Below are 12104 nucleotides of genomic sequence, written 5' to 3' on the forward strand. Positions count from 1 at the left end.
TTTACGCCCCAAATGCTTGGTATAAAAACAAATAAGGAAATGCCAACAAACATACAAAAATGTGAATGCCACAAAGTTCCTGTATCCCATATGCACCCCCCCCAAAGAAAGAGTACACCCAAAAACCATGTATCCATATCTGACTATCCTGTGTTAACTCTGTCTATAACTTTATTCTGGATTTTCTTGCTCAAGCTACCTGATTGAAACTGGCTTCTGTTCAAAGGACTCGCCTACTTGTAAAATTTTTATATATACACAATGAAGCAGAGAATCATCATACGAGGTACAAAAATCACACCCAATTGTTAGGAAGTGAAAAATCATGAAATCTAAACGACACCTCCCCAGCTGTATCTCGCTGTAGTCTCACCTCTGGCTGCTCGCCTGTGACTATGCTCTCATTTGGTTCTTCAGGTGGCAGAGGCAGTATTTGATTTTCATTAGGTTGGTGTGCTAATCTAACTTCAGGTGGCAATGGTAACACTGATGGAGAAGGAATCCGAAGCCTGGCACTGCCAAAACCTCGGGAAACCAATGACTGATCCCACAAAAAGACATGCATAAGAATTGGCACGTTCGCATGCCGGTGTAGTGAGAGCTTCTGGCTTAGGGAAACGGTATCGAAGCATCGAACAGCTCCTGTTGAAGAAACCATCCATGGAAGAACCTTCTGGTTTGACAATCTTGAGACAACCAGGAGCCTAGATGCACTCACTGATTCTTTGTAAAGATTGCTGAGTCCTGATCTCGTCGAAGGCACATTTTCATCACCATCCATAACGGAAGAAATATAGATGAATCCCTGTTATTACACACAAAACAATAAGCAAATAATGTATAAACTTCTTCATATTATCCTTTAACTATAGGATACAGCATATGCCGAACTCCCCTAGTATAATCTCTTCAAGGCTATTTCCATTATAACTCTTAGTTTTTATTTTCATAAATCTAGCTCCTGATAGTATAATACTTTATGTGCCTTCGTAAGTAAGGGCATATGCCAGTTTGTGATTATAGCTAAGATTTTACTAGTTTTCCTTTCCAAGTATTTTAATTATTTAGTAAAACTATGAGTTCCTATTACTTCTTATCATATCCCTGCATTAATAATGTGAAATTCATCTTTTCAGCAAATTTAAGCTCAGCGAATAGTATGATAAGGAATAAGGACGAAAATGTACCAAACTTAAAAATTATGAACAGTTATCATGTTTTCATTTGGATCAAGATCAACGAAAAATGTCTTTCTTTCTTCTTTCTATTTTGCTAAACTATTGATCAAAAACTTTTTGCTTATCCTGTTTTTTATAATTTTTAAAGTTATAAATTAGTATTAAGATGTTATATATGAAAAATATATTTGTAATTTATTTGAAGCCCCTTCAAATGAAATCCTAGTTTCACCCTAGAATAGAGTCATGGAGATTCAGATAGTAGACCTCTTCTGTGCGGCTAATGGCAAACCCAAGCTTTGTATCATCTTCTTTTAGTTTGATCTCAATTGGAATTTCTTCTGCAAGCGGAGCGTACCATAGACGAACTGCTCGAACAACTCCAATGTCAACCCCATGGTAGTCCTCAAAACCATACAGGCTTGCATTAGCTAGGTTTGATAAATCAGATAATGACCCAGCATTTACAGTAGATGAGGCTGTCTCTCCTGAGATCTGCTCCAAAAATCAAAGAAAAAAAATTCAGTTTCAATATTCACATAAACATGTACAATCTTCGCTAAATGGTCCACCTGAGAGAATGTTACTCCTAGATAGAAGACGTATATGATATTTATCATTTGTGACATATCTCAAGAGTTAAATATGTGTTTGGCCACTAATGTCCATGGAACAGCACCTGAATGAAGCCTCTCTACAGTGTTAAAAGTTATATACCATCCATTTAACATCTAGTTTACAAGGCACTATAGCATATTTGGCAACCTTCATGTTTCGTAATTATACCAATGGCAATCTTTCACAATTTTTGCATGATAAGAAGGTATGATGATGAAGAATGCAAAGAATCCAATTGAGGGATTAAACTACTTAATTAGGAATATATTGTTACTTTCTTGTATTTTATGGAGTTAATTGAATTGCTTATAGATGCAAGGATGATACATAAATTCAGGAAGAATACTAAATTACCAGGAATTCTTCTTTACACATTGTTCTATGCATTAACATAGTAAATACTGTCATGTATTATAGGGAGAATGGAATAACTATTTTCTAGAAATAGAATAAGAAGGGGACCAAACAGCGTAACGCAGGGAATATTATGTATACATATTGAATATGCACAATCTATGCTGTGGACATTTGGTTCACTGAGAATAGCTACTCTGTCCCGTAATGCCATGTATGATCCTCTCTTTCACCTAGTACTTGTACTACAGAAAAAGACACTGCAATTGCAAATGGCATCAGGTCTCTTTTGCTCAGTTCAACCATCGGCTATTGGGTACAGAGGAAGAGCTCCATATAGCTATTAATGCATCATGTTGCTTTTTTTGTTTTTTAATAATCTGTAACATGTCCTTTAGAACACTGTAAATACTAAATTGGCATGCAATTTAGTGGTGAAACAACATTGTGATGTTCCCATTGAAGATATTGACTCACTTCAGCTTGTATTGTAAAGCTTTTGAGGCTAAGGACTGTACCTTAGTAAGCAGAGATTCCGTCTGGATATTCATGAAAACAATGGGGACCCCAGAGGCCTGCGATGCATTAAGCCAAGCATTTGCTCGAGCAAGAGTATCCTCCAAGTCATTGTATCGAGAAGCCACTCGATCTGAAGCTTTTGGAAGGAGGAGAATAGAAAGAAAAGAGCTTGAGTTTGGAACTGATAGCACCTCCTGCATCCTTCTCTCCCATGGATACGAGACATATCCATCCTGAAGCCGTGTCCTTGATAGTTCACTGACCATCCTGGAGTTCCTTGAAGCTGCAAACTCAGTATTTAAGTTTGCATCAGAAATTAGAAAGAGTATAGAAGAAGATTCAAACTTTTATTTTCAACAAGTTATGGGTCGATGCAGAACACTTAATGATACTTCTTAAGAATTTCTACACAATGATTAAAGGATAGCGATCATCCAAGGGCAGAAGGGGTAAAAAAGAAAGCATCATCAATACTCCATTCATCTACTTATTCAGTTTTTCTATTCAAAACTATAAATCCAGCAAACCATATTACTAGATAAGTTGAAGAGACCTTTAAGCGGCATTATGGCGGGACCATGTATGCTTATTTAGAACTTATCAAAGCACACTTTGTAGGTTACAATTTACATCCATAATACGATACTAGGATTTCAAATATCTTATTAGCATTGATTGCAGTAGAGATAAGGAATGGTAAAAGATCCATGAAGGGATAAAGATGTAGGCTGTCCTTAACAATTACAGGATATTTAAATAGCCAGAGAACCAACTAACATCTTTCCTTTTCTGTATGGACTAACTTGTCCTATGGCATTTTACACACCACTTTAAGGAATAAGGACAAGACCCTAAACCCAGTCATGGATTGGGGCAATATTTAAATACAATGTATGATGAAATGTTAAAGGAGAGCAAAACACCTCAAGAAATATCACACATCATGCTGGTATCCACTAAACCAGAACAGTTTGCATCAGGAGAAAGCACCATCTACGATGGAAAAGACAAAGGTGCTCTTTCCCCTAATTACAAAAGATGCTTTTAAATTAATAATCAAATCATTTGTGGGCACTGGTCTTCAGCTTGAGGACATCATCATCACATCTTTCAACTAACATAAAACTACAATGGTTCAGGTTAAGGTTGCATTTCTGCAGGGTGTCCCTACTCCCACCAATTGCCAAAAATTTATCTTCATGTTTTCTATCACTGGAAGATGTGAAATTATAAACCAAGAAGAGACTAAAAGGATGTTGATAAATTCCATTTCAGAACATGTACGGCCCTAGTTAACCATTGATCAGTGCTTTAGAAGTCCAAAGACTAGTGCAAGCCTGCAAAGATCCAACTTATTTCCAAGTTTTCCTGCTGGGAGCATATTTTTTCAAGCTGTAATCCCTACTGGTGTGAACTCGAAGAGCCCACCAATGGAACCCAGGTGTGAAAGGTGATAAGCGGATGTTGAAAAGTGGTTGAACGACCAAAGGTTGTAAATGAAGCAAAGCAAGATTATAGGTGAAATAGCATAACAAAAGAAACATCATCCCATTCGTATCACGCAGTTGAGAAAAACGAATCCAGGAGAATGAGAAGTTCACCAGCAATGAAAGAAACAAGTTTGACTATCAAAACCCAAAAAAGCTAAAGTTTCCATTATAGAGGGAGGGCCTCTGTGAACCCTGACTAGAGCTTGATCTACACTACTACCGTGTCAAGAAATTTCAGTTCATACTCGGCTTATAAGGTTAACAAATAAAGCGACTGACTTTCTACACCAAACCGTTCAAAATCACGTGTGAGCATTTAAGTTATTTCAATTATGGAGCATTAAATGATCCCATACTACATCAAAGCAATAAATGAGTAAATAAATAAATAAATATAGCTAGACCACCATCCACACTTTGAATGTAACACTGGACCTGACCTAAACTTGGGAGAGAAGTTAAAGGGATTGGACATTAAAATATCATATTGAAAATAAATTATAAAATTCATTTCTATATAAAAAAATATATATCAAGTGGGGCCCAAATAGAGTGAAATTGTATGTCATTATTAGGGAAACTACTTTCCCAACAAGCGAGGGAACCCATTTGTCAGCTCAAAAATCCGACAGCAACCTTATCTAAATCTTGTATCGAATTTTTTTTAAAAAAAGAAAAACCACGAAAGAAAAAATTTGAAAACATGTTCTGATACTTAAAAAATTGGGGAGAAATACACAAGTAGTACACGTGTGTCAAGACAACATTTGTGTTTACCAAACAGACGAGAAGAGAAGAGAAGAGGGAATCCAACGACAAAATCGAAGTTTCAAAGTCAACACAAAAACTCGGAATTTCTATTTAAAAAATAAAAAGATAAACAAAAAAAATCAGGCCCTCTGTCGAGCCAACTCGGTGGGTCAAAAAAAAAAATAAAAAAAAAAAACGAACCTTGCAACTCGAAGCACTCGGACTCAGTCCGATCCGAGAACCCGACGGCGTAGTTAGGATCCGCTATAGACCTCAACATATAATGCTTTTTCCCGCCAGACTCGTTAGGCACGATACACGCCTGCAATTGAGCGAAGTCGTCGCCTCCTCGCCTGACTCGGACGAGAATCGACGTCTCCTTGTTCTTATACGAGCTGTGAAGAATCTTCTGGACTCCGCTCTTCCCGCCTTTAAAAGGTGCCTTATGGGTCAGACTAGACCCCGAACTTGACCCGAATCCAATTCGAATCTCCTCGACGATATCTCCTGTTTGGAGCATATCTCCGGCCCATTCGTCGGCTTTTGAGCTCCCTCTCAGACACTCGATTGAGAGTACGGTGGGCGATCTCATGCTCTCCGATTGTAGGGTTCGGTCCATGGGCATTTTCGGGTCGAAATTAACAGAAAAACTTTTATAATTTTTTAGAAAACAAAAAAAAAACAACTCTGAATGATCACCACCTCATATTAAAGAGAAGAGAAAACATAAGAAAACTTGTAGGGCTTTCTTCGAGAAAGAAAAGTTTTTGAGAGAAAGAGAGAGGATTTCTGAAGGGGAGGGGGGGGGGGGGGGGGGTTTGGAGAAAGAAGAAGCGAGAAATGATGGAATATTCAATATTGTTTTAAAGGGAAAACATGGCTCGAAGAAGAAAGAAAAATGGAGGGAGGGGGAAGTCAAGGGGGAGAATTAGAATGGAAACGAACTGTTGAATATTGATAAGGTACGGAATCTTAATTTCGGGGAATGCGCAGGCAGTGATTCGGAATCATGAAAGGAGAAAGAAAGATTATGAGGGGCGGGGTCAAAGTTTAACAGTACAACAACGACATGAACCACACAGTTTGGTGTGTGTCATGTAGCCAGCGTGCTTCTAGATTCATACTAGAATACAATTCCATATCTGTCTGCCAAGTAACTTGTTCTCCTTAATCACATCCTACAGTCAAAAAAGTGCCCCATCTTTGTCTTCTTCTCCTATTATCTTTCTCTTTATAAACTACGATTTATAATTATAAATTATCACGCCATCATCTTTTTGTTTTATAATCAGTGTTTCAGTTTGATTTTTTCATCAGCTTTTTTTTTTAACTTTAATCTTTTTTTATTAATTGAAATTTTAAAAATACTCTTTCAAAACTTTAAATAAAGTAATTTTATAGTAATATGTTTTATTAAGATTTAATTTGATTAAATAATTAAGTCAAATTGTATTATAAAAAAAAATCAAATTAACACAGCGCTTATGTGATAAAGAGAGTGACAACTGTAACATCATATGAATAAATAATATAGACCTATACATGATCACATTATAAATTTTAATAATTAGGCATCATATCTTAATTTATTAAATTTATTTTTGATATAATGGAAAATACCTATATAATAATCTATTCAAAATAATATTAAATGTATATATGACCATATCACCGATTCACCAAGGCTAACGAACTATCGAAATTGTTAAACTTTTTAATATTTAAATACAACAAATTGTAGCATTTGTCGATTTGCTAATTACCACAATCTCTCATATGTTACCTACCAAAAGTAAAGAAAAACGTTACGTTTGTCATTTTGTGTATAATTTTATTTTTTATTTTAAAAAATAAGATGCAAAAAAAAAAATAGTATGATTTTGGATAAAAGACTACGATAATGATAAATAAGACAACCAAAAAAAAAAATCACTTCTGTTGATAAACAAAGATGAAATTAAGTTATCCTTTTTGTCTCATTTCTGATTCAATTGCTCATGTTTTTCTTTCTTGCATATTTTAAAATTGTATTTTTTTGAAAAAAATACTTGTAGATATATTTTTTAAACTTTTTATATTAGAAATTTTAAAATTAAATATAAAATACATCAAATTCAAAATTTTTTTTTGAAATCTCTTAGAAATCAATTAAAGACAATAAAAAGAAGAGGAAGGGAGTACTTTTTATTAATAGGGTTGAAGGTGAGGTGAGTAAGATAAATTAATAAGATTCTAATACAAAGTTATAAATTGAATAGACCACCATACCCCTTTAAAATGACATGATTCAGTATATGTAAACTCAACCCTAGTTAATTTAAAGGTAATTAAAAACAAAGAGACATTGTTGGTTTATTATGTGTGTACAATTCTCAATTTTGTCAAGCGCCGACTGATGCCTAGTTTGAACCTCAACCACAAAATTTTCCCTAAAAACAAAAGAAGAAAGAGGGCAAGCGATGATGCCCCTGTTGACGAAATGTGCACCCAAAGCCAAAAATACAAAAATGACGAAGATTTTATGCTAAATGATCCCAAATTCAGAAATATATATATATATATATATTATATAAAATAATCATCATCTGTGTGTGTGTAAATAATATATAAAATAATGTTCTTTTTCTAAATTAGTCGGCACATTACATTGCCCAAAAAAGAAAAGAAAAGAAAATTCGTATAAGCTAATAGAATGATAATAAGGCGAAGCTTCTAAGCATAATACCATGATTTTAGTAAAGACAAACCGCAGTAGATCATTACCACGCTCCCAATGACGGACAGAATTTTCACGATACAACCACGTGTTTTGACTCATGAGCCAAGTTCACCACGACTATTGGTCCGTGTTTGGATGAGCTTCGGTGGTTGTAAATTGTCCAAGCTAATGACGTTACCAGGACTGACCCCTTGGCTGACGTAAGGCTAAAATGGCACGAAAAATGGAGAACATAATCCTGCAAAATAAGAAATAAATGAGGGAAAAAAGGATGAAAAAGTAGTTAAAGAAAAGTGGTAAAGATAAGAGCAACTCAATGCGAATGTGTAATAATTTTAATACTACTGCTAGCAGGGCGGAGTTCATCAAATTTTATTAGAGAGGTCAAATATAAAAAAATTAAAATTAAATTTTTTTAAAAAATTAATATGTTAAATTCAATCAACAATAAAAATATTGATAATAAAAATATAAATTTATAATTTATAAAATATAAATAATTAAAAACGATATATAAGATTAATAATTTCTTCTTACACAATCAAAATTATTTAAATATTATATATTCAAGATAATTTCATTTTAACTAAATATAAAACGTAAAGCATATAAAAAAATATACTCAAATTAATTTTCTCTTACATAATCAAGATTAATAAAAAAATGATACACTAATAAAATTTTAAGTAATAATGTAACACTACAATTTATATTTGAGAACTATATAATAATTTATTAATTTTTAAAAATTAAAATTATAAAAAATAAAATCTGTGTAACATAAAAAAAAAGAATATAACAAGTAGAAGGTAGATGCCACATATTACATAACAAAAATGAAAAAAAATATGATTAATAGTTTGTAAAAATTTGAGAAAAAAATTTAAAAAAACTTATAACATATGAACAAATGGAATAGAAATGAATAAAATAAATAAATAAAAATAAAAATAATAATATAAATTAAAAAAATTAAAATTAAATGAGATCTATAAAATTATTTTATTATTATTTATTTATTTTAATTATTAAATAAAAAATTATTTTAAAGAGATCATTAATAGAATATATAAAAAACTTTAAATATATATTATAAAAAAATTTTAAAAAGTATTGGAGAGGCCATGGCCCCATCACATAAGGAGGTTCCGTCCTTGACTACAAGTACTAAATTATTCTATTTTTTTAATTTATTTTTATTTGATTTTTTTATGTGTTTTATTTTAATATTTAAAAATAATATGTATTCGTATGAATCGAAATGACGAGAAAAAGAAGGAAAAAAAGAGAAAAAAGTTACCATTGAATTTTCCTCAAACTTCAAAATATCTTTTAAATTTAATGTAATTCCAACTAATAGGTGGGTGTCATGAATACAACCCTTGTGTAACTTAAAATCAAATATATAATAATATTAGAATTAGAATTAGATTGATCAGTTGGAGCTACGATTTTAGCAAAACGCAACGATGAGAAAGGTTTTGGTGAGAATTGAGGGATATTTCAAGCATGGAATTTACAATCTTGACCCAAAAAGGCTGTAATCACTAAAACTATATATATATATATATATTTTTTTTTTTTTGTGGGGGGAAGGGGTGGTGCTGGGGGTCAACATTTCACTGCGAATACTACACAATTCGCATTATTTGATTCTTAATGATAGAATTGACCGGATACACCCAAGCTATTCAGCAGAATAAAGTCTCACCAGTTGGTTTTTGCTCCAAAATTCAAACTCACTTTTCCTTTTCTCTGCCTCTTGATTGGAGGTACAACCACGCAATGTCATGTATCTCATGATTGTGAACCTGGTGCTGGTGGGATGGCTTTGCCCTTTTTCCCATTTATGGGTCCGTCACCTCGACAAGAAAAGTCTTCATATATCACATGCCCATTCACTTTAGTCCATATCTACTCAACTCAACTCAATAATCTCATTACCTTAAAAATATCTCCTATGACCAAGGCACGCACTAAATTTTCTGTTTTCATCTCTTGCTTTTCTGCAACAATGGAACTTAAACCAATGCTCCAGCCTCAAGGTTAAATAGATCTTCTCAGAAAACCCAAAGCGCCTTTCAGTAAAATAATTGGAATTATATACGTGCGAGATGCAAATTCTGGCCACTTGATCGTTTCAAAAACTTATGTTATATACAGATGGCCTTGAGAAAAATTGATTGATAGAGATGACTTGTAAAATTAGTAAAAAAATAATTACTCGAGTATGGTGTCTTATTGGTTGAAAGCAGATAAGATCCTATATCAACATCTGAAGAAAGCAAAGCAAATGACTGAAAATATAGGCCGGTGTGATTCACAAAAGATAGATAAGCATCAATGAAAGGAAAATAAATAATTTCTTAAAATATCTTCTCTAGAGATGCTAACTAATTACAAACTCAACCATAACAATCAGCAACGCTCATAGCAGTACTTGTCCGTTTACCTTGTACTTTGACAATACTTTTATTGACTTAGTATGTTACTTCACACACACACGACACGTTTGTATTTATGTATAAGCTTTCTATTCAAACTCTATTTTTTATTAGAAGAGAATTAATTACTTACACTCTCGTAAGATGATAACTTTTGCATAAAATAGCAAAACGATTCCACTCAAATTAAATTTAATCCTTTTGAGACTTGTAACGGGTGAGCACCAGAGTGCTTTACTAGTCCATGTTAGATGACAATAAGAAACAATTTAAAAACTTTTTAACTTTCGAGTGAGATCTAAACTTAGCATGTAAAAGAGATCTAAACTTAGCATGTAAAAGACAGTAGGAAGTTAATTTTTATGTAGAGTCATATTAATCTCTTTCATAGAAACTCCTTGAATTACGACACACAAAGGAACCATTTTGTCCTAGCAGCTGGATGGTAGATAAAACAAATAATAATTCGTATAATTTTTTGTCAAAGTGACCTTTTTTCAAAAAAGATAAAGCGAAAAAATATTTCTTTTCTGCTTTTTCCATCCTATGAAAAAAGAAGAGGATAAAGTTTTTAATATTTATTATTTCTTTATCTCTATTTTCAGAATATTTTTCTCTTTGCTTTTTCTTTCAAAATTTGAAAAGTGTAGTTTTTTGTCTTTTCTCCTAAAAAACAAAAAATAAAGAAACATGAAAAAAGAGAGTGGATTCTTTTTTTTTCTATATATATAAATATTTATTACAAACCGTAAATGACAGTACTTAATTGTTGAATATTTATTACAAACTGCAAATGACAGTACTTAATTGTTGAATATTTATTGCAGACTACAAATGAGACTCACAATTTTATGAAAATTATAACAAAACAAATTTCTTATGTCACGACCCGATACTCCCATCGAACTCGTGACAACCGCCGCGGTGTCCCGATAGACACTCATCACCCGAAATGCCAATCGAAACCCCGTAAGGCTTTAATATCAGTTTCTCATTTCCCCTGTGAGTAACAGTTGCCAAATATCACGTTCTAGAAGATTTTAAACTATTTTCAACTTAAAACAATAAAATAAATAAAAAAATAAAAAAAATAATTTTCATCTCATAGGGGTATTTTGGTCATTTTTCTTGAAAATTTCAATACCAGCTAATAATGTAGTATATAAGTGCAGAACACATATTTGAAAATCGAAAATAAATTTAGATGTTTAAAATATTCGTTTAAAGTGAAATTATGATTGTTAGAATAAAATAAAAATATTAAAAAAATATTTAATTTTCTCATAAAATAATATTTTTAAAACACTGCATAAATAATTTCTACAGCGTAAAAGCAAAATAAATTCATATATATTGTAATACAGTAAGTCAGAGTATTTAATTTAATTTACAGTAACAAGTGGGCCCTTGAATAACCAAAAATAAGAAAGATTGTGAACCTATAGTTTGAAAGATGCAAATCCAATGGTGGTCATCGATGAAATCAGCTATCTATAGACTATCCTGAGCTTGAAATGGGTGGAAAGGAGAGTGGTGAGATTATATAATCCCAGTGAGTAAACAAATACCATCTAAAATATCTAAAGCTGAGTAAATAGAGACAGATAAAACAGTTTAACATACTGTAATTCATCACCTTACAACTTGTTTCAACCAAATAAAATCCATTCATATAAATCGAGTAATCAACATGGCTTATGAATTTCTTAAAAGCTTGGCTCATGCCAAAATCATTTTTGTACCCAGTTATCAGGGATGCCTTGATCAAGGGCTATCCCAATCAAGTCCGTCAAGGTTGTTAAAAAGTTATGTACGCATAAATCATGTTTTTATTTTAAAAACATAGTCGTTCCTTGGCGTTAGCGGAGTTCATCATCACGAGGTGGTTTGGTGTGAAGTGAACTCTAAAGTTATACCTCGGGAGTTACCTTACTCTCCTCTCCAATGAGGTAAGAATATGACTAAGTTCCGTGCCCCTCTAATAGGCTGATCCATAGAACCAGCCCACTACAGCAAGCTAAACCCACCATAC

The 12104-nt window shown here is 32.8% G+C and overlaps 1 protein-coding gene across 1 annotated transcript; it reads right to left on the minus strand.

The window, feature by feature from the left end:
- Positions 1–5985, minus strand: LOC18589766 (uncharacterized). The gene is made up of 4 exons (XM_018128286.2): positions 5111–5985; positions 2669–2952; positions 1446–1673; positions 1–805 (listed from the first exon to the last, which is right to left on the minus strand). The coding sequence occupies exons 1-4, from the start codon at positions 5532–5534 to the stop codon at positions 296–298; spliced, it is 1446 nt and encodes a 481-aa protein (XP_017983775.2). The 5' UTR covers positions 5535–5985; the 3' UTR covers positions 1–295.
- Between the last annotated feature and the right edge of the window lie 6119 nt (positions 5986–12104).

Source organism: Theobroma cacao, chromosome 9, assembly GCF_053813885.1.
Source record: "Theobroma cacao isolate CCN51 chromosome 9, ASM5381388v1, whole genome shotgun sequence".
Taxonomy (NCBI): Eukaryota; Viridiplantae; Streptophyta; class Magnoliopsida; order Malvales; family Malvaceae; genus Theobroma; species Theobroma cacao.